This window comes from Mya arenaria, chromosome 14 (genome assembly GCF_026914265.1).
Source record: "Mya arenaria isolate MELC-2E11 chromosome 14, ASM2691426v1".
Taxonomy (NCBI): Eukaryota; Metazoa; Mollusca; class Bivalvia; order Myida; family Myidae; genus Mya; species Mya arenaria.
In genome coordinates, this window is record NC_069135.1 from 27,806,513 (window position 1) to 27,830,446 (window position 23,934).

General features: G+C 39.2%; 1 protein-coding gene across 1 annotated transcript in view; it reads left to right on the forward strand.

The window, feature by feature from the left end:
* Positions 1–2,971: 2,971 nt before the first annotated feature.
* LOC128215969 (A disintegrin and metalloproteinase with thrombospondin motifs adt-1-like) overlaps positions 2,972–23,934 on the forward strand; it is a 33,330-nt gene continuing 12,367 nt past the window's right edge. Inside the window, exons 1-10 of the mRNA XM_052922568.1 lie at positions 2,972–2,978; positions 3,769–3,939; positions 4,154–4,324; positions 5,295–5,471; positions 9,538–9,726; positions 16,781–16,954; positions 17,768–17,938; positions 18,327–18,497; positions 22,017–22,187; positions 22,803–22,973. Coding sequence (XP_052778528.1) covers positions 2,972–2,978; positions 3,769–3,939; positions 4,154–4,324; positions 5,295–5,471; positions 9,538–9,726; positions 16,781–16,954; positions 17,768–17,938; positions 18,327–18,497; positions 22,017–22,187; positions 22,803–22,973 — 1,573 coding nt within the window. The remainder of the gene's footprint in view (positions 2,979–3,768; positions 3,940–4,153; positions 4,325–5,294; positions 5,472–9,537; positions 9,727–16,780; positions 16,955–17,767; positions 17,939–18,326; positions 18,498–22,016; positions 22,188–22,802; positions 22,974–23,934) is intronic.

The following is a 23,934-nucleotide window of genomic DNA, read 5'->3' on the forward strand; positions in this document are numbered from 1 at the left end:
TAGTAATTATGCCCCCCTTCGAAGAAGAGGGGTATATTGCTTTGCACAGGCATGTCGGTCGGTCGGTCGGTTGGTCCGTCGGTAGACCAAAGCTTGTCCGAGTGATAACTCAACAATTCCTGGACATATGGTCATCAAACTTCACATGAAGGTTGGGCCTGATCAGTAGATGACCCCTATTGATTTTGGGGGTCATCGGGTCAAAGGTCAAGGTCACAGTGACCTTTAATGGTAAAATAATTTTAAAGCTTGTCCGAGTGATAACTCAACAATGCCTGCACCCATGGCCCTCAAACTTGACATGGAGGTTGGGCCTGACCAGTAGATGACCCCTATTGTTTTGGGGGGTCATCAGGCCAAAGGTCAAGGTCACAGTGACCTTGAATGGTAAAAGGTCGTCCGAGTGATAACTTGACAATGCCTGCACCCATGGCCCTCAAACTTGACTTGGAGGTTGGGCCTGACCAGAAGCTGACCCCTATTGTTTTTGGGGCTCATCGGGTCAAAGGTCAAGTTCACAGTGACCTTGAATGGTAAAAGGTTGTCCGAGAGATAACTCAACAATGCCGGCACCCATGGCCCTCATAATTGAATTGGAGGTTGGGCCTGACCAGTAGATGACCCCTTTTGTTTTTGGGGGTCATCTGGCCAAAGGTCAAGGTCACAGTCACCTTAAATGGTAAAAGGTTGTCCGAGTGATAATGCGACAATGCCTGCACCCATGGCCCTCATAATTGAATTGGAGGTTGGGCCAAACCAGTAGAAGACCCCTATTGTTTTGGGGGGTCATCGGGCCAAAGGTCAAGGTCACAGTCACCTTGAATGGTTAAAGGTTTTCCATGTGATAACTTGACAATGCCTGCACCCATGGCCCTCAAACTTGACTTGGAATTGGGCCTGACCAGTACATGACCCCTTTTGTTTTTGGGGGTCATCTGGCCAAAGGTCAAGGTCACAGTCACCTTGAATGGTAAAAGGTTGTCCGAGTGATAACTCAACAATGCCTGCACCCATGGCCCTCAAACTTGACTTGGAGAATTGGCCTGACCAGGAAATGACCCCTATGGTTTTTGGGGGTCATCTGGCCAAAGGTCAAGGTCCAGCCATGGAGGTTGGGCCTGACCAGTAAATGACCCCTATTGATTTTAGGGGTCAAAGGTCAAGGTCACAGTGACCTTGAAAGCGACCTCGACAATTCCTGGACCTATGGTCATCAAACTTGACATGAAGGTTGGGCCTGCCCAGTAGATGACCCCTATCGTCTTTGGGGGTCATCAGGCCAAGGTCAATGTCACAGTAACCTTTAACGCAAAAAAGTTAACAAATCTTCTCCCACTGATATCTCAACAATGCCTGAACCTATGATCATTAAACTTGACATGGATGTTAAGCCTGATCAGTAGATCACCCTTATTGATTTTAGGATTCATAGAGCCAAAGGTCAAGGTCACAGTGATCTTGAATGGTAAAAGGTTGTCCGAGTGATAACTCAACAATGCCAGAACCCATGGCCTTCAAACCCATGGCTTTCAGAGTTGCATCTGACTTGTAGATGACCCCTTATGATTTAAGAGGTCATTGGGTCAAAGGTCAAGGTCACAGTGACCTTGAACGAAAAAAACTTGTCTGTGTGATAACTTGACAATGCCTGCACCCATGGCCCTCGAACTTGACATTTAGGTTTCTGGTGACCTGCTGATGACTCTGGATTTTGAGTTCATAGAGTCAAAGGTCATGGTCATAACACACTCTATCCTCACACTTTAATGGTCATAATCTTAAAACTGCCTTAACGGCAACAAATCAGCTGTCATTTCGATCCATGCATATTTCATTCAATTGTCCATATAATCCTGACAACATGGCGCTTAGGGGGGGGGGGGGGGGGGGCATAATGTTTGACAAACATCTCTTGTTAAAAGTGTCTTTGCATTTATTATTTGATACACTTTATCCAAAAGAAACCATCGATAAAGAAACTTGAACAAATAATATTTTTCGAGTTTCCCTCTGTTTCAGTCTTTCACCACAGTTATATAGAATGCTTAAATATTTGAGAGAAACAACGTTTAATCAGCGAGCGTCCATGGTATGACAAACGTTGCAATATTCTTTGTCAAATATATTTATTCAATATTTTTTTTACGAACTTAACTAAGAAAATAAGTGCTATTTATTACTCATAAAAATATATTTATGAAATAAACAGATATATCGCATTAAAATATATATTAACGTTCAATAAACTATTTATATGTGGTTAAAATAAATAGCTTGAATATAATTAGCATCATTGGGTACTATCTACGTCTTGTATCAGCAATTTTGAGTTTTAAAGGCAACACAATATGACATCATCTTATAAAAATGGCTTAATAAAAGGAGTTTATATTAGCCAATCTAGCCATAATAAATAATAAATTTGTCTACTTGTACTGATTTTATTACGGCTAGCCTAGATGGACTAATATGAACTCCTGTCATTAAGCCACTGCGATTTTTTTCTGGAATCACGTTGTAATCCTGGAAACTGCCATATTGAATTCGACGAGCCAATTAAATTCTTGGTTGCAATAAACCCGATTTCCCATCATGAAGAACAAGCCAATATTTTGTTTTCACATAAAAATGAATAATTATGACACATATTGAAAAAAACTTGTTCAAAGAAATATCGATATATATGCAGTATATTTATTTATGCGGTAGATCTATAAATTTATGTGAGTATACAAATATTTTTGAGCCAATTAATAGCATTTTTTACAAATGTCTTTTTAAGATCTAGTTCTTAAATAATATTTTGACTAAATATATTGCATTTATTGGAATTTGTTTGAATACATATATTTGACAAATAATATAGAACCTTTACCATGCCATAATCTTCAGAATATCATAATTTGGTAAGTTTCTCATGCACAGTTTCCTTTTTTCTTATATAATATATGTCATCTTCAGTCTGGGAGGAATGGGGAGTATGGAGTCCTTGCTTTGGAGCTGATAGTTGTAAAGTTGGAACATCGTTTAGGTAATGAAATTTACTTGTTTGGTAAAACAGCATTTACAGATCCTAAGTCCTACTCATAGTGATGATCTTCTCTACAGCAACATAGTTATGAACATAACTATTTACTTACTTATACATATTTTTGTCTTAAAGTTTGCGCGTGTGGTCTGTTTGTGGTGTTTGTGTATCCCGTTCCTTATCATTGGTGCCCTAATCTTGTGCATGTAAACAGGGTTTATTCTTTATGTATTTATTTGATAAACAGAGCTTGTCCCTGTCGTTTTCATTGTATTATTACTATACAAGACACAATTGTCTATAGAGAAAACGCTTTTAGGCGGGTGGTTGACTGTTTTGCCATTTTGTCGCTAAGTCTTTATAGACCTGATTCCAATTTAAACTTCCTAACACAGGTTTCGGACGTGTTATGTCAACAGCACATGTCCTGGAAGTGACTTCGAGAGAGGGCTTTGCTTTAATGATACTTGTGACAGTAAGCACATCTTTTGTCATTTCATTAAATTGCAAGGATCTAAACAAAAGTTTTATAGGGTGAAAATTTTCCTAAATAACTGAGTAAAACTATTAATGCTTGTATTTTCATGTGTACATGTATCGAATACAATTTACTTTTTTATGGTATTGAGGTAGTAAGATACTTAACTTTGGAAATTGACTTTAGCTAGAATGTGACTTAATATGTTTTATTAATACTGGTCCTGGGCTTTTCTATGTAGTTTCAATTGTTTCATTACAAGTCGCTGGAAGCTGGTCGGACTGGCAAAGCTGGGGAGTATGCAGCTGTAACAACAACCGCTTCAGAAAGAGAGCATGTGACCATCCTGCACCTCAAAACAATGGCACCGATTGCGTGGGAGAGAAACTCCAAAATGAAACCTGTGTTCGAGGAAATAATGACAATTGTCCGGGTAAACATGTTTAACAGAAATTGTAATTTCATTTCCTTTACTTCACTTCTTTTATGTTCTTTTAGTTTGAATTGCTTCGATTTAAATACACACTTAATGAATTGTATACCTGCACATTTTTGTGTGTTTGCAAAAGTGTCTCAGTAATTTGATTGATTAGTGCTTTTCAACTTTTGATATATATATATATATATATATATATTGATTGGACTAGTGAACGGAAATTGGTCTGCGTGGGTAGTCTCGTCTGAATGCTCTGCCACGTGCGGAGATGCTTACAGAACACTATCCCGTACGTGTACCGATCCCGCTCCAAAAAATGGCGGAGAGGACTGTTCAGGGTCATCTGAAGAAAAGCAAAAATGTCCTTATGTGCTTTGTCCTGGTAAGTTAATATACATATCTCAACGTTATCCTAGGTATATGTTATAGTGGCTTATTACTGCCGTAAAATAACCTGATAACGTTCGCGAATTGTTTCGTGTTAACCACTTATTTTTCGGAATAATTATCTAGTTCTCTTAGAACGCAAAACTTTTTCGGTAATATAAATATCATAAAAAAACTTGCTTGAAAGTGCCCAGAACTGCCACAATTTCATGCTGTACACCACTCAAAGGTTGTCAAGGGTTGGTTTGGATAAATAACAGCATACTATGTATTACAAAATTTGATAATATCTGACTTTGTTTTCCCAATCTTTTAAAGGCAAATAAGGCTTAACATTCATCAAAGCAACGCAGTTGTCGGATATCTTTCATTATTTAATGTATCTCATGTTTTTGCAATATTACGGAAGTATGCAATGCATTATTCACTGCTGCTGATGGGCTTGTGCAAATTAACGCGCCTTTCACAAGTGCCCGGTCTCTGGTATTTTGTTTGATGTGTTGTTGTTGTTTTTATAAAAAAAAATGCATTTGCCTCATCCGGCTTCTTAAACGTTTCCGTTATCTTTGTCTAAAGTCTGAAAATGTTCTGTCATTAATGGTGTGAATGTGCGGTGTTTTTTTTTATTGTTTCAAATGAACAGTTACCATAGGTTCGCCGTTTTATATTTTGTTTTTAATTTACATCTACAGAAGTTCTGGTGTTATTAAATTAGTCTTATTTTCGGTTAGCCTAATTCTGACGTTCTAAATACATCTTAAATCTACAGGTCCCCAAGGTCTGGCGTTGTATAATGTGTTTTTAATTAACTGTAACAGAGGTGTTGTTAAATAAATCTACAGTTAGCAATGTTCTTGGTTATTAAATGAATCTTTAGTTTACAGAATCAAAATGCCTGGCGTTTTATACAGCGTTTCCTAGTTTCCATAAGCTCTTGCGTTGCTAAATGTATTTTCCTTTCACAGTTGACGGCGGCTGGTCGAACTGGACAGAATGGACGCAGTGTTCAGTCACGTGTGAAGGACAGGGTACTCAGTCAAGAAACAGAACATGTGACAACCCAGCTCCCTTGTTCGGAGGGGCCAAGTGTCAGGGTGATGGGTATGCAACGAGGGATTGTTCATCAACTGACAAATGCGCAAGTAGGATTGTTATAACAAACGCTATAAGTAATCTTTTCAAGTTTAAATATTTCCCTTTTAACTGTTATTACTATTTTACTGGAGGTTGAATCGTTATCAAACCCATTTTACACTCTGAAAGTTTAAGTTTCAATGTTTGCCTTTTGAAACAACTTATGGTTGGTTTAAATATGACTAATTAGTATTAATATAATTGTAGTCAAAGCTGTATCTTGCATCATTTTGATTTTAATTGATTGCGTATGTCTTTATTTTGTTGTTTGTGTCTACTATGTATGCAATTTATTGCATGAGGCCACCCGAAATTGAATTGAATTGTTTCGATCCACGGATTTAACGCAAATACATTTTTCATTTTTCATGGAACCAAGTATTTTTGGAAGCTGCAATTTAATCGATGAAATATTTTCTACGTGTTGTATTGTTTTTGTAATTGGAAATAACCAATGCGTGCAGTTTTAATGAATAAGAAACCGATATAGCATTTGTATAAATCGTCTCTAACTAAATAGCCGCCTCCAATAAACTTTGAACTGAAATGTTTTTCCCACTTAAATGCGATCCTTATTTTGAAGTATTATTTTTAAACAGCAACAGTTATTTCTTATGACTGTAAAACGTTGTTAATATGATAAAAATACACGATGTCACTTGTTCAATTTTTTAAATATTTTTGTTTGCTCAAAGGGTTTTGATATGATCATAGCCATGATAATACCGACTATAACTTGACCTGATGATCTCGATGATGTAGAATGTAGCCTCAAACCCGCAGGAATATTTAAAGATTAATCAGGCAAGAAGCGCTACTATCGCACTTTATGGAATTTACTCACATGCCCTACTGCGTTCATTCAACATAAACGCAAGAAAAAATAGAATCTATATTTATCAAGAGGGAGGACTTTATTTCGTTCCATGCAAAGATTAAGAGAGAAAAAAAATGTTTCATGGCAAACAGAATGGCAGATTCATTATGAAAAGATTTTGGTACCAGTGTTTGCCTGGTAAGAGGACATTTTCTTTAAATTTTGAAAAATGTATGCGTCCAGTGTGTGACGAAAAACATATTCTTCGATTTACATTTTAGTTCGGTATCATGACTTTAAAGAATACAAATGTAGAAAGTAATTGAACACATTGTGGCTTAAGAAACAATATTTACATTCACACTTCGTTCCTTAACGATGGTTGTTGTTTATCAATTGCACTTTATTTCTGTATAAAGTGCAATGGCATTTCCCATCGATATCACGTGCGTTTGTTCGATACTTCTGTCCTGTCATTGGGCGCAATAATACCAAGGGGCGGGGCATATTTACTACGGAACTATTTTTTTTTGAAATCGTAGTACAATTATTGGCAACATGCAAAATTGAAATCTGCAGTAAAGCAGTTAAAACAAAATAAGCAACGATTATTTGATTGATTTTAATGTAGATAATTTCATGATGGATGGAACAGTTGAAGAAACTTTTGTGTTTAAAAATCCTGTTAAATGTCACGAAAATGCAAAAACAGTTAGTTCAAAATAATCTCTTTAACGGGTGCTTGTATGACGTCATGGGTGATGTCATTGAAAAAGTTTTACATTAAGCTCGATTCGGGCCGCAACATAACTCGGCAGCTGCATTTTGTTTCGACGCCATTTTTTGCAGTGTTCATTCGTTTTGAAAGTGTTGTTTTTCGAAAATTGACTGGATTACTGGGATTATTTACACACAATACCTATTGGGTAATCAATTAATTACCTATTCAGTCCTACTTTAACCATTATTTGTTTTGATAACTAATTCAAGCCTGAAAATTTTGTAAACATGTTCTTGATAAAATGTACAGCATCTTCAGCATCAGAGAAAAAAATATTTGAAATTTCTTTGTTTATTGCATACGACATAGTGGAATCATGTCCATATAAGTCGTATGTTCTGAATAAAATCGACAGAAATAACTAAAAGTTCGGAGGAGTTAGTCGTTTTAGACATAATTTAGTGCTTTTAATAGTCAAAACTGCAGAAAAAAACTATTTGGTAAACACATCAGCTTGCCATGAAAAGACAACTCAGCAGAAAATATGTAAGTTATATGACTTTTGTGGTTTATTTCCTGTTTTGGTATTTGTATGCAGCTACATTATATATTCTAAAATATGTTTTTGTGCAAAAGTTTGCATCGTTGACCAACTTTCGGTCAGAAACCAGGTCGCTCAGCCTTCATTGTTATGATGCGGGCCCTGAAAGCGCATATGTAAAACAAAAAAACGGCACGTGAATTTACTGAATAATGACCGTTTTCTACCGATAACGCCCGGGTTTTTGCGTTTTAATACACCACGATAACGGACCGAAAACACACATTGTATGCAAAAATACGTATTCATAATATTCTTGACCTTGAAAAGATAGAAAATAAACATATAAATAAGGAACTTTTTTATCTGTGCATTCATTGTCGTATACAATTAGGTTACGATAGCTGTTCTAATTTACCCACCGTTGAGAACAACGAGAGAAAGAAAAGAGAAAATGCTCTTGAATAATCAATTTATTTTAGCAGAAATGTAGATTTAAATGAATGTAAATATAAGTATTAAAATTCGACATGTTGCATTTTATCGGGGTATGGTATGCAATGGCGCAGTTCAAAATGTTGGACTCCACCCATTTTGAACAGCCCCATTGCATACCATACCCCGATAAAATGCAACATGTCGAATTTTAATCCTTAAATGTTTACAAATAAACGTGTTGATTTACCACAATTGTTGTACTTTCTCGGTAAATATAGCATATTTGTTCATATTGGAACTGCGCTTGCATTCATTTATTCATATTTTTCAAAATTCATGGTTATTTCTCGACTGTACACGTTGGAGTACTGGCCGATATATTAATTAGTTCTTTTACATCCCATTTTGTTTAATGCAAGCAATTTGGGACAAATGTCGGGTCACAAATAGCGACCCACATTTAACGTTATTTTCCATAAAAAAAAGTTCTCACTTTTAAAATGTTCGCATTAAACGAAAATTTGCAGTTTCTTCTTAAATTGCGTATTTGTTCTTAAAGACATTTTACCGAACAGAATCGTTTGTGTCAGGGATAAGCTGATATTTGTAATGTCCTATATCATTGGTCGCGCTTCTCCAATCGGAGCGCAATATTGAAAAATAATGCCGTCAGAACTCTTTGCGTGTTATACAGTATGAACGTAAAGTTTTATTAAAACAAAGTATAAGACAAATGACTTTTTTGTTCTGTCTGCAATGAAGAACAACAATTTGGGACAAATATCGAGTCACAAAAAAGCGATTGTTCAGACAGATCGAATGATTAGGTTAAAGATTTTACCCCCCCCCCCCAAGAAAACAAAACAAAATAACGGAAATAAACTGATTGGTTTTGCTTAAAAACTATTATGTTAACACAGCTGGTTTAATTATTATGATAACATTTGGTTTAAAGCCTTAACAGAGTTTATGATATACGTTATAAATATTGCCAGCTTAAGGCATTCAATATACACGTTTGTGAAGTTTGAATGCCTGGTTTACTTATAAAAAAAAGACTCTGCAACTATACCGAGCCCAAATTACAGATCAGCTTTTTGGCTATGCTGAATTGCAAAAAAGGTCATATTAGAAAAGTGACCACAAATTATCAAGTTTTTTTTATAGTTCCCATTAACTTTAATGTTAAATATTGAGTCTTGGCGACACAATGAAATTTTGATTTTATTTGGAGGTATTTGGTAGGTAATTTATACTAAAACGTGAAACAAAATGACAGAGAGAAGTTTCAACAGTTTCACATTTTCATCATCACAAGAGCCATTTCAAAAGATACAAACTAATATGTGGCCACCTGATATATAAATTTCACATTTGTGTTAGTCCAATTTCTTAAAATCCGATTATAGTTGAAAAAAAGAACAAAATCATCCCATAGTTTAACCTTTTAATTATGAGTTCAGTTGTACTACAGGTACCTTAAGCAAACTTAAAAAGGTATTGTTTAATAACACCATGTAGTATTTTAACATTTCAATGTTGTACAATGTTGTACAGTTGATGGCGGTTACTCAGAGTGGAACGAATGGGGACACTGTACTGTGTCTTGTGATGACGGCTCTGGTGGAGGGTATCAGATACGTAACCGACGATGCGACAATCCTATGCCGTCAGCCGGGGGGCTTGACTGCAGTAGTCTTGGAAGCCCTACGGACACGAAGTTTTGTGGCGTTGATCCTTGCCCGGGTTAGTATTTTAGCTCGACTATTCGGAGAATAAGGAGGCTATCCTACTCACTCATTTTTTTTGGCTTTTGACTGGCACATTTAATGTTTTTTATCCAGGTTTTCACAAAGTGGTTATTAGAATGACGTACGTCGTTGTTAGGGCGGGCCAGCTGCGTTAAACTCACCTATGGTATCGAATAAATCTAGTTACTTGGTATTAAGGAAGAATTCATAATAACCTTTTTATATAAAGACCTTTCGTTGGACTGACATATTGCGACCAAACCTGGTGTATAGGACGAGTTAATGGAGACATTTCATGCGATTGCGCTTGGTGCCGCTAGGGTCAAGGTCAAAGTCACTGTACTTCAATAGCTAACCGTTTGGTACTGATAACCTTTAAGGATTGACATATTGTGACCAAACTTGGAATCGTCGCTTTGTACATTATGTAATGCGATCGCAGTGAAATATATACTGTGGCGAGTCCGTTTGTGGCGTGGTATAAGTATGAAATACCCGCACGCGACGCGTGTCTAAGTCGCTTGGATACAATTTTGGAATATCCGCACTTCGACGAGTGTCTTAGTCGCGTGGTACAATTATTGAATATCCGCACATCGACGAGTGTCATAGTCGCGTGGTACAATTATTGAATATCCGCACATCGACAAGTGTCATAGTCGCATGGTACAATTATTGAATATCCGCACTTCAACGAGTGTCATAGTCGCGTGGTACAATTATGGAATATCCGCACATCCACAAGTGTCATAGTCGCATGGTACAATTATTGAATATCCGCACTTCGACAAGTGTCATAGTGGCGTGGTACAATTATGGAATATCCGCACTTCGACGTGTGTCATAGTCGCGTGGTACAATTATTGAATATCCGCACATCGACGAGTGTCATAGTCGCGTGGTACAATTATTGAATATCCGCACATCGACAAGTGTCATAGTCGCATGGCACAATTATTGAATATCCGCACATCGACGAGTGTCATAGTCGCGTGGTACAATTATTGAATATCCGCACATCGACAAGTGTAATAGTCGCATGGTACAATTATTGAATATCCGCACATCGACGAGTGTCATAGTTGCGTGGTACAATTATTGAATATCCGCACATCGACAAGTGTCATAGTCGCGTGGTACAATTATTGAATATCCGCACATCGACAAGTGTCATAGTCGCATGGCACAATTATGGAATATCCGCACTTCAACGAGTGTCATAGTCGCGTGGTGGTACACTCTTGGAATATCCGCTCTTCGACCAGTGCCTTTGTCGCATGGTACAATTATGGAATACTCGGACATCGACAAGTGTCATAGTCGCGTTGCACAATTATCGAATATCCGCACATCGACAAGTGTCATAGTCGCGTGGTTCAATTATTGAATATCCGCACTTCAATGAGTGTCATAGTCGCGTTGCACAATTATTGAATATCCGCACTTCAACAAATGTCATAGTCGCGTTGCACAATTATTGAATATCCGCACTTCAACGAGTGTCATAGTCGCGGGGAACAATTATTGAATATCCGCACCTCGGCGAGTGTCAGAGTCGCGTGGTACAATTATGGAATATCCGCACATCGACAAGTGTCATAGTCGCGTTGCACAATTATTGAATATCCGCACATCGACAAGTGTCATAGTCGCGTTGCACAATTATTGAATATCCGCACTTCAACGAGTGTCATAGTCGCGTGGAACAATTATTGAATATACGCACATCGACAAGTGTCATAGTCGCGTGAAACAATTATTGAATATCCGCACTTCAACGAGTGTCATAGCCGCGTGTTGGTACACTCTTGGAATATCCGCTCTTCGACCAGTGCCTTTGTCGCATGGTACAATTATGGAATATCCGCACATCGACAAGTGTCATAGTCGCGTTGCACAATTATTGAATATCCGCACATCGACGAGTGTCATAGTCGCGTGGAACAATTATTGAATATCCGCACATCGACAAGTGTCATAGTCGCGTTGCACAATTATTGAATATCCGCACTTCAACGAGTGTCATAGTCGCGTTGCACAGTTATTAATAATCCGCACCTAGGCGAGTGTCAGAGTCGCGTGGTACAATTATTGAATATCCGCACATCGACAATTGTCATAGTCGCGTGGAACAATTATTGAATATCCGCACATCGACAAGTGTCATAGTCGCGTTGGACAATTATTGAATATCCGCACTTCAACGAGTGTCATAGTCGCGTGGAACAATTATTGAATATCCGCACATCGACAGGTGTCATAGTCGCGTGGAACAATTATTGAATATCCGTACTTCAACGAGTGTCATAGTCGCGTGGAACAATTATTGAATATCCGCACATCGACAAGTGTCATAGTCGCGTGGAACAATTATTGAATATCCGCACTTCAACGAGTGTCATAGTCACGTGGTACAATTATTGAATATCCCACCTCGGCGAGGGTCATAGTCGCGTGGTACAATTATTGAATATCCGCACTTCAACGAGTGTCATAGTCGCGTGGTACAATTATGGAATATCCGCACATCGACAAGTGTCATAGTCGCGTGGAACAATTATGGAATATCCGCACCTCGGCGAGTGTCATAGTCGCGTGGTACAATTATTGAATATCCGCACATCGACAAGTGTCATAATCGCGTGGTACAATTATGGAATATCCGCACTTCAACGAGTGTCATAGTCGCGTGGTACAATTATGGAATATCTGCACTTCAACGAGTGTCATAGTCGCGTTGTACAATTATGGAATATCCGCACATCGACAAGTGTCATAGTCGCGTGGTACAATTATAGAATATCCGCACTTCAACGAGTGTCATAGTCGCGTTGCACAATTATTGAATATCCGCACATCGACGAGTGTCATAGTCGCGTGGTACAATTATGGAATATCCGCACTTCAACGAGTGTCATAGTCGCGTGGTACAATTATTGAATATCCGCACATCGACAAGTGTCATAGTCGCGTGGTACAATTATGGAATAACCGCACTTCAACGAGTGTCATAGTCGCGTGGTACAATGATGGAATATCCGCACCTCGGCGAGTGTCATAGTCGCGTGGTACAATTATGGAATATCCGCACATCGACAAGTGTCATAGTCGCGTGGTACAATTATGGAATATCCGCACATCGACAAGTGTCATAGTCGCGTGAAACAATTATTGAATATCCGCACTTCAACGAGTGTCATAGCCGCGTGTTGGTACACTCTTGGAATATCCGCTCTTCGACCAGTGCCTTTGTCGCATGGTACAATTATGGAATATCCGCACATCGACAAGTGTCATAGTCGCGTTGCACAATTATTGAATATCCGCACATCGACGAGTGTCATAGTCGCGTGGAACAATTATTGAATATCCGCACATCGACAAGTGTCATAGTCGCGTTGCACAATTATTGAATATCCGCACTTCAACGAGTGTCATAGTCGCGTTGCACAGTTATTAATAATCCGCACCTCGGCGAGTGTCAGAGTCGCGTGGTACAATTATTGAATATCCGCACATCGACAAGTGTCATAGTCGCGTGGAACAATTATTGAATATCCGCACATCGACAAGTGTCATAGTCGCGTTGGACAATTATTGAATATCCGCACTTCAACGAGTGTCATAGTCGCGTGGAACAATTATTGAATATCCGCACATCGACAGGTGTCATAGTCGCGTGGAACAATTATTGAATATCCGTACTTCAACGAGTGTCATAGTCGCGTGGAACAATTATTGAATATCCGCACATCGACAAGTGTCATAGTCGCGTGGAACAATTATTGAATATCCGCACTTCAACGAGTGTCATAGTCACGTGGTACAATTATTGAATATCCGCACCTCGGCGAGTGTCATAGTCGCGTGGTACAATTATTGAATATCCGCACTTCAACGAGTGTCATAGTCGCGTGGTACAATTATGGAATATCCGCACATCGACAAGTGTCATAGTCGCGTGGAACAATTATGGAATATCCGCACCTCGGCGAGTGTCATAGTCGCGTGGTACAATTATTGAATATCCGCACATCGACAAGTGTCATAATCGCGTGGTACAATTATGGAATATCCGCACTTCAACGAGTGTCATAGTCGCGTGGTACAATTATGGAATATCTGCACTTCAACGAGTGTCATAGTCGCGTTGTACAATTATGGAATATCCGCACATCGACAAGTGTCATAGTCGCGTGGTACAATTATAGAATATCCGCACTTCAACGAGTGTCATAGTCGCGTGGTACAATTATGGAATATCCGCACTTCAACGAGTGTCATAGTCGCGTGGTACAATTATGGAATATCCGCACTTCAACGAGTGTCATAGTCGCGTGGTACAATTATTGAATATCCGCACATCGACAAGTGTCATAGTCGCGTGGTACAATTATGGAATAACCGCACTTCAACGAGTGTCATAGTCGCGTGGTACAATGATGGAATATCCGCACCTCGGCGAGTGCCATAGTCGCGTGGTACAATTATGGAATATCCGCACATCGACAAGTGTCATAGTCGCGTGGTACAATTATGGAATATCCGCACATCGACAAGTGTCATAGTCGCGTGGTAAAATTATGGAATATCCGCACCTCGACAAGTGTCATAGTGGCGTGGTACAATTATTGAATATCCGCACCTCGGCGAGTGTCATAGTCGCGTGGTACAATTATGGAATATCCGCACCTCGGCGAGTGTCATAGTCGCGTTGCACTATTATTGAATATCCGCACTTCAACGAGTGTCATAGTCGCGTGGAACAATTATTGAATATCCGCACTTCAACGAGTGTCATAGTCGCGTGGAACAATTATTGAATATCCGAACTTCAACGAGTGTCATAGTCGCGTGGAACAATTATTGTATATCCGCACCTCAACGAGTGTCATAGTTGCGTGGTACAATGATGGAATATCCTCACTTCGACGACTGTCATAGTGGCGTGGTACAATAATGGAATATCCTCTCTTCGACGAGTTTCTTAGTATCGTGGTTTAATTATTGAATATCCACACATCGGCGAATGTGTTAGTGGCGTGGTACAATTTTTGATTATCTGCACGTCGGCAAGTGCCTTAGTCGCGTGGTACAATAATGGAATATCCGCACTTCAACGAGTGTCATAGTCGCGTGGTACAATTATGGAATATCCGCACTTCAACGAGTGCCATAGTCGCGTGGTACAATTATTGAATATCCGCACATCGACGAGTGTCATAGTGGCGTGGCACAATCATTGAATATCCACACCTCGGCGAGTGTCATAGTGGCGTGGAACAATTATAGAATATCCGCACCTCGGCGAGTGTCATAGTGGCGTGGAACAATTATAGAATATCCGCACATCGACGAGTTTCATAGTCGCGTGGAACAATTATTGAATATCCGCACTTCAACGAGTGTCATAGTTGCGTGGTACAATTATTGAATATCCGCACATCGACGAGTGTCATAGTGGCGTGGTACAATTATTGAATATCCGCACTTCAACGAGTGTCATAGTTGCGTGGTACAATTATGGAATATCCGCACATCGACAAGTGTCATAGTTGCGTGGTACAATTATTGAATATCCGCACATCGACAAGTGTCATAGTCGCGTGGAACAATTATTGAATATCCGCACTTCAACGAGTGTCATAGTCGCGTGGTGGTACACTCTTGTAATATCCGCTCTTCGACCAGTGCCTTTGTCGCATGGTACAATTATGGAATATCCGCACATCGACAAGTGTCTTAGTCGCGTTGCACAAATATTGAATATCCGCACATCGACGAATGTCATAGTCGCGTGGAACAATTATTGAATATCCGCACATCGACAAGTGTCATAGTCGCGTTGCACAATTATTGAATATCCGCACTTCAACGAGTGTCATAGTCGCGTTGCACAATTATTGAATATTCGCACTTCAACGAGTGTCAGAATCGCGTGGAACAATTATTGAATATCCGCACCTCGGCGAGTGTCAGAGTCGCGTGGTACAATTATGGAATATCCGCACATCGACAAGTGTCATAGTCGCGTTGCACAATTATTGAATATCCGCACATCGACAAGTGTCATAGTCGCGTTGCACAATTATTGAATATCCGCACTTCAACGAGTGTCATAGTCGCGTGGAACAATTATTGAATATCCGCACATCGACAAGTGCCATAGTCGCTTGGAACAATTATTGAATATCCGCACTTCAACGAGTGTCATAGTCGCGTGGAACAATTATTGAATATCCGCACATCGACAAGTGTCATAGTCGCGTTGATCAATTATTGAATATCCGCACTTCAACGAGTGTCATAGTCGCGTGGTACAATTGTTGAATATCCGCACCTCGGCGAGTGTCATAGTCGGGTGGAACAATTATGGAATATCCGCACCTCGGCGAGTGTCATAGTCGCGTGGAACAATTATGGAATATCCTCACTTCGACGAGTGTCATAGTGGCGTGGTACAATAATTTATATATCCGCACCTCGGCGAGTGTCATAGTGGCGTGATTCAATTATTAAATATCGAACCTCGGCGAGTGTCATAGTGGCGTGATACAATAATGGAATATCCGCACCTCGGCGAGTGTCTTAGTCTGGTGGTACAATTATTGAATATCCGCACCTCGGCGAGTGGCATAGTGGCGTGATACAATAATGGAATATCCGCACCTAGACGAGTGTCTTAGTCTGGTGGTACAATTATGGAATATCCGCACCTCGGCGAGTGGCATAGTGGCGTGGTACAATAATGGAATATCCGCACCTCGGCGAGTGTCTTAGTCTGGTGGTACAATTATGGAGTATCCGCACCTCGGCGAGTGGCATAGTGGCGTGATACAATAATGGAATATCCGCACCTAGACGAGTGTCTTAGTCTGGTGGTACAATTATGGAATTTCCGCTTGTCGACGGGTGTCTTAGTCGCGTGGTAAAATTATTGAATATCCGCACTTCGGCGAGAGTCAAAGTCAATCGGTACAATTATAGAATATCTGCACGTTGAGGAATCTCTTTTCCACAATATACGTGGTATCTATATATTTTTCTAGTGAACGGACATTGGTCATTGTGGGGCAACTGGACGGAATGTTCAGTGACGTGCGGAGACGGCCAGCGGTCACGTTATCGTACCTGCTCTGATCCCGAACCGGCCCATGGTGGAGATAACTGTACGATCGGAAGCTTCGCCACTACTGAGACCTGTAGTAATGTCGTCTGTCCAGGTACATTTTGTTATGAATATACACAGGTCATATCTACTAAGTATGACAAATTGAAAAGGTTTTATTCAAAGGAGGGACACTGAACGTTTGGATTCGCTTTTTTTGTAATACATGCTCTTTAAGTGACTTACAGTTTATCGTTGAAACTTGCGTAAGTTCATCATGAAGTGTGATGCCATGAACCTATACATAAACCGTACAGCATTATACTTATTATAGTGCTCGAAATGCACAGCTCTGATTTGCCTGTTTTAAGCGATGGAATTTATATTACCAACACACATTCGAACGTTCTCGTGAATTCTAAAATCCACACCAACATATGAGGATTAAAAGTGACACAATGATAGGGACACAACGTGCCGAATGCTTAGTAGTTTATATAGTGAGTCGTAGACGGAGTCACAATTATCCGCTCTCTAAATTAGTTCTATTTCATTGAATCTTTACCAAACCTTGTCACTATACGTATGGGCAAAATGAATCGGTCAAGCCGATCGCACTGTTGTTTACAAAGTAATGGTCGATACATTGCCATATTTCTTAAATTAAAAACTAGATGTTGCTCCAAACAGGCGATGTACCCAATTCGCAGATAGTTTTTTTGTGGCCAGCATAGGCGTGAATGCACATAATCTATTCCGGCATATGTATAGGTGTATGTTTGGGTAATTAACTAAGTAAACAGATGACAGTTATAGCGGTACCAGCGGTTACTTGAGCTAATGCACCCTTACTTGATATTGGTTTAATCCTGTTCCTGTAGTTTGAGTGATTCATTCTTAGCATATCAGTTTATTTGTTTTAATACAGTTGACGGTGGGTGGGGAACGTGGGAGTCCTGGTCGATATGTGACTGTGAAAACGAACAGAACAGGAAAAGAAAATGTGAAAATCCGTCACCAGTTGGCGCTGGGAAGCAGTGTGAGGGAAACTACACACAAACCGTCGACTGCATACCTGATGCCTCAGCCCTATGTCCAAGTATGACCTCAATTACTCCGCAGAATGTTGATATATTGTTTATACTGGACATATGTTAGCCGAGTACAATGTAATTGACATATCACGTATTCTTTCTCCATGTGAGTCTATCATATTTCAAGCGGACCCTTTGATTTTGTTATTAGAAATACCCCGATATCAAAGACTCGTGTACCTAGATACCCGTACATGTATACCTTACACGCCAAGCATGTTAGTACTTTCAGGTTTGTCACGTTTTTACATAGTATAAAACTTAATTTGCCTCTTTATTGAATGCCACCTTAAACGTTTTCATTTTAACCATTTGAGATGTTAATCCCCCAAATTACTTTCTTGAGAAACAGACACATACTTTAAATGAGGTGTACTACAAATGTACATTCAGCGCAGGGAGGCTGGACTAATTGGTTCTCATGGATGTCTTGTTCGGCGACCTGCGGCCATGGTACACATCTCAGACTAAGGCTTTGTGAAAATCCCAAACCTGAAAACGGAGGCCGATATTGTGAAGGCGAAGGTCGAGAAAGCAATGATTGTTTTGAGCAGTTCTGTGCAGGTAGATGACTTTGATGATTGTAATTTATTTTGAGAATACAAACTGCTTAAGCCGATGCTAGCATTGTAATAATCATTACTACCATTACCAATAAAGACCAAGCCTGCTTTATCTAAAATTTTGATGCATGTGCGTCAAAAAGATCTCTCTGTGTTAATGTATTTTTTTACATTTCTCAATTTGACGAATGACGTTATCACCTGACAATGACATGTGTTATGTATGTTATGTTCCATCGTTGTATCTTATATTTTCTTGCATCGTTGTATCTTATATATTCTTGCAGCGTTGTATCTTTATTATCTTGCAGCGTTGTGTCTAGTGTTATTTTGCAGCGCTCTGTCTTATGTTCACTTGCAGCGCTCTTCTTGTGTTATCTTGCAGCCTTGTGACTTGTGTTATCTTGCAGCCTTGTGCCTTGTGTTATCTTGCAGCCTTGTGCCTTGTGTTATCTTGCAGCCTTGTGCCTTGTGTTATCTTGCAACCTTGTGCCTTGTGTTATCTTGCAGCATTGTGTCTTGTGTTATCTTGCAGCCTTGTGTCTTGTGTTATCTTTCAGCATTGTGCCTTATCTTATCTTGCAGCCTTGTGCATTGTGTTATCTTGCAGCATTGTGCCTTGTGTTATCTTGCAGCCTTGTGCCTTGTGTTATCTTGCAGCCTTGTGCCTTGTGTTATCTTGCAGCCTTGTGCCTTGTGTTTTCTTTCAGCATTGTGCCTTGTGTTATCTTGCAGCCTTGTGCCGTGTGTTATCTTGCAGCCTTGTGCCTTGTGTTATCTTGCAGCCTTGTGCCTTGTGTTATCTTGCAGCCTTGTGCCGTGTGTTATCTTGCAACATTGTACCTTGTGTTATCTTGCAACATTGTACCTTGTGTTATCTTGCAGCATTGTGTCTTGTGTTATCTTGCAGCCTTGTGCCTTATGTCATCTTGCAGCCTTGTGCCTTGTGTTATCTTGCAGCCTTGTGCCTTGTGTTATCTTGCAGCCTTGTGCCTTGTGTTATCTTGCAGCCTTGTGCCTTGTGTTATCTTGCAACCTTGTGCCTTCTGTTATCTTGCAGCCTTGTGCCTTTTGTTATCTTGCAGCCTTGTGCCTTTTGTTATCTTGCAGCCTTGTGCCTTTTGTTATCTTGCAACCTTGTGCCTTGTGTTATCTTGCAGCCTTGTGCCTTGTGTTATCTTGCAGCCTTGTGCCTTGTGTTATATTGCAGCCTTGTGTTATCTTGCAACCTTGTGCCTTGTGTTATCGTGCAACATTGTGCCTTGTGTTATCTTGCAGCCTTGTGCCTTGTGTTATCTTGCAGCCTTGTGCCTTGTGTTATTTTGCAACCTTGTGCCTTGTGCCTTGTGTTATCTTGCAGCCTTGTGTTATCTTGCAGCCTTGTGCCTTGTGTTTTCTTGCAGTCTTGTGCCTTTTGTTTTCTTGCAGCGCTGTGTCTTGTGTTTTCTTGCAGCCTTGTTATCTTGCAGCCTTGTGCCTTGTGTTTTCCTGCAGCCTTGTGCCTTGTGTTTTCTTGCAGCGCTCTGTCTTATGTTAACTTGCAGCGTTCTGTCTTGTGTTTTCTTGCAGCATTGTGCCTTGTGTTATCTTGCAGCCTTGTGCCTTATATTATCTTGCAGCCTTGTGCCTTGTGTTATCTTGCAGCCTTGTGCCTTGTGTTATCTTGCTGCCTTGTGCCTTATGTTATCTTGCAGCCTTGTGCCTTGTGTTATCTTGCAACCTTGTGCCTTGTGTTATCTTGCAGCATTGTGCCTTGTGTTATCTTGCAGCCTTGTGCCTTGTGTTATCTTGCAGCCTTGTGCCTTGTGTTATCTTGCAACCTTGTGCCTTGTGTTATCTTGCAGCCTTGTGCCTTGTGTTATCTTGCAACCTTGTGCCTTGTGTTATCTTGCAGCCTTGTGCCTTGTGCCTTATGTTATCTTGCAGCCTTGTGCCTTGTGTTTTCTTGCAGCCTTGTGCCTTGTGTTATCTTGCTGCCTTGTGCCTTATGTTATCTTGCAGTCTTGTGTCTTGTGTTTTCTTGCAGCCTTGTGCCTTGTGTTATCTTGCAGCCTTGTGCCTTGTGTTATCTCGCAGCCTTGTGCCTTGTGTTTTCTTGCAGCGCTGTGTCTTCTGTTTTCTCCCACCCCAGATAAGTAGATCGAATAATTTAACCATGCTAGAAATTCTTATCTTGCCCACGGGCGAAGATAAAATGCCCGTATGGAACTTCTTTTTAATGGTCGCAACTTAGTAATTACCTCCCTTGTCGAAGACTGTTGTCTGCAGCATCATGGAAACCTTGTCTTGTTGCAATATTAAGAATGCTAATTAACTATTTCTCGCTTCAAATGTCACCCTCAAACAGTTTTCACGCACCATTTAAAAAAAAATGATTCACTCTACTTAAAACTATTTAAAGACCGATTTGACCATTAACATTATCTAAATCACTGCGCGTATATTATAATACGCAATTATTTTCATTAAGCACAAAAGAGTTCCAGCAAAAAAATACATTTTTACTTAATTTTGTTCAACTCAGGTGTGAGAAACGGCATCTACCATAGCCGCTCATGTAAGATAGGTTCATCCCGACCCTCGCGCAGGGTGTTTTGCGGAAACTCGGTAAAACTCGTTTCCGCAAAACACCCTACCCTCGGGTCGGAATGAGCCTATCTTACACTCTCGACCATGGAAGATACTTATAATCATGCAGCGCTTTGTCGTATATTATCTTGCAGCGTTGTGTTTTATTTTATCTTGTAGTGTTATTTTTGGCGTTTGTTTGGCATTAATCCTTTTGTAAATAAACATGATATTGGTTAATCTTTAGGCAACTGATGATGTCCTTGACGTTTCCTTTGATTGATTGTTTAGAATATTGTATAACCTAAATACCTTCATGACATAGTTATCATCTTTCTTTATCAACTGATAGCAGTATACTAAGAGACCCCCTTTTTGGGCGAAACTCGATCCTGTGTTTTACGATTGGCTATCTTAATCGAATTTAACTACATGTGTCTTGTAGAAAGATTTAGCCAAGTCTAGTTAAACAAGCGCATACCATTTTGTCAAACAAACACACACAATTAAGGACAGTACATGAACATGAAACCATTCAATGGAATCAATTAATCGAACATACTGCATTACTCCAAAAAAGAAAGATACACAGCATTTAAACTCCTTGTCCAAAACAGCATGCGTTTCTCAAACTCTTTCTGGACTCCATCTTCCCACAAACCAAGTGGCGTGATTCAAAACGATATTAAATTTTCTCTTTAAATCTCATTTTCTTGAATAGTATATTGGTATCTAAAGATTAATCATTTAATAGCAAGAATCAACTTCAGTATATAATAAAAATATGTATTCATTATATGCAAGAGTTAAATATTTTTCTCAACTGAAATATAACTGAAATATGGCTGAAGTAATTTTGTTGAGACTACGGCCAGAAATTAACACAACAGTGTATATACACATCAAAACTAAAGGGTTACCTCACTGTTATGGAATTTATTTGGTAAATTAGTTGATGGAAACTGGGCTGAATGGGAGAGATGGGGTGCTTGTGACAAACCCTGCAACACTGGACACCAATCACGAAACCGGACCTGCTCAAACCCCGAGCCAGCCTACGGAGGGCAAAACTGCAGCGGAAAAGGTGTAGACACGACAACATGCAACTCACAACATTGCCCAGGTCAGGTCTTTATAAGCGGCCAATGTCAGAAGGTGCAAAAGCTTATACTCCTATGTCACTCGTTACTTTATGACATATTACACAGTCTTTTACCGAAAACGTTCATTATTCGATATAGAAAAATCCATTTGCTTTGTCATGCATTTGAATGTCTATACAAAGGTCTAACGTAATATTATGTTTCTTTTGTTCTTTGTAGAATATACAACAAAAAAGTTTTCATAGTTTCCGTTTAGTTTCCTTTTCGTATTTCTTTTTTGTGTGTTTTATAACAGTTTCTATATGAACCTTTTTTGTTTTCCATTTAATGACATCAGTAATAAAACATATGTTTTAGAAGAAATTAATGAATAGCTTTATAACAGTATAATTGTACTTTGTTACCTTGCTTGAAACACCAGTTTAACCTTGACCGAAACACCAGTCTTACCTTGCCTAAAACAACAGTCGTATTACCATGCCTTAATCACCAGTCTGACCCTGCTTAAAATATCTGCTTTACATTGCTTTTAACACCAGTTTGACATAAAACACCAGTTTAACTGCAATATACAAGAAAACATTTGTATGGACAAATTAATTGTACATTGTACTTATTTTTGTTCTTGTCATCAGTTAATGGCGTATGGGGTGAATGGGGTCATTGGGCAGAGTGTGACGTCACTTGCGCCTTGGGCAACCAGATGCGAAATCGTAGTTGTGACAATCCACTTCCGGCGTTCGGGGGTCAGGGATGTGCTGGGGAAGAGACAGAATTCCAAAAATGCCAAAAGGGTCCTTGTCCAAGTAAGTCTAGAACATGTCAACCTAAAAGTAATCGTATTATGTAATAATTTTGCACACCTAAACGACGTGAGCTAATTTGTTAAGTATATACATTTATTGCAATCTGACTGATTTGCAAATTCTTACTTTAGCTTACAGTAAGATCATACATTGATCTATTGAACTTGATGTGAATGATCTGAACTTTCAAAATTGCTATTTATAGCTCAGCTCAAACCAACGTTACATATCCTGTAAATAATACAGTCATTGAATTGCAAAAGTGTCGTTTTAATGATTTATTTTTAACAAGTGTGATTGACCAAATATAGCAAAAGTGTGATTCGAATCAACGGCGCAAAAGATGATACATAACTTACATAAGTCGTCTGCTCAATCGATTGAGGTATTCCGGCTTTAAATGCAACCTACATTTTCAGTCAATGAAACGGCCCATATACCTGTATTAAGAACTATGCTTAATAGTTAAGAATTATAACCTCCAGCGGGCTTTTCAAGCTCCGTCTACTCAAAATAAGCGTTACCATATTTGGAAATGTCCTTTTAAAACACGTTTTGTTCCGTTTTGTCTTTCAGAGTTTTCAGAATATATTTATTTGTGTTTAACCCTTGAAATCAAAACAATACATTAACGATATTAAAATACTTGTTTTCTTTAAGTATTACTCTTTTGTGATATACATGCGAATTTCTTGTTGGTATTTATTTTCTAATTTAATTAAAATTTAAATATACAGTAAAACAATAAACAAGTAAAATAATAGCAAGCACTGATTTGTAATTTCAAATAAATGATTGTCATACTTTAAGTCCAAATAAGGCAATAATCGGACGACTTGTATACAGCAGTCAAGTCGAGCATTGTAAGATTATTTTTTTAATCAAAATCACTTTAAACTAAAAAAAAATGATATAAGTATGTGGCAGAAATCAGTGCTTCAAAGTCTAAACTGTTGTTGAA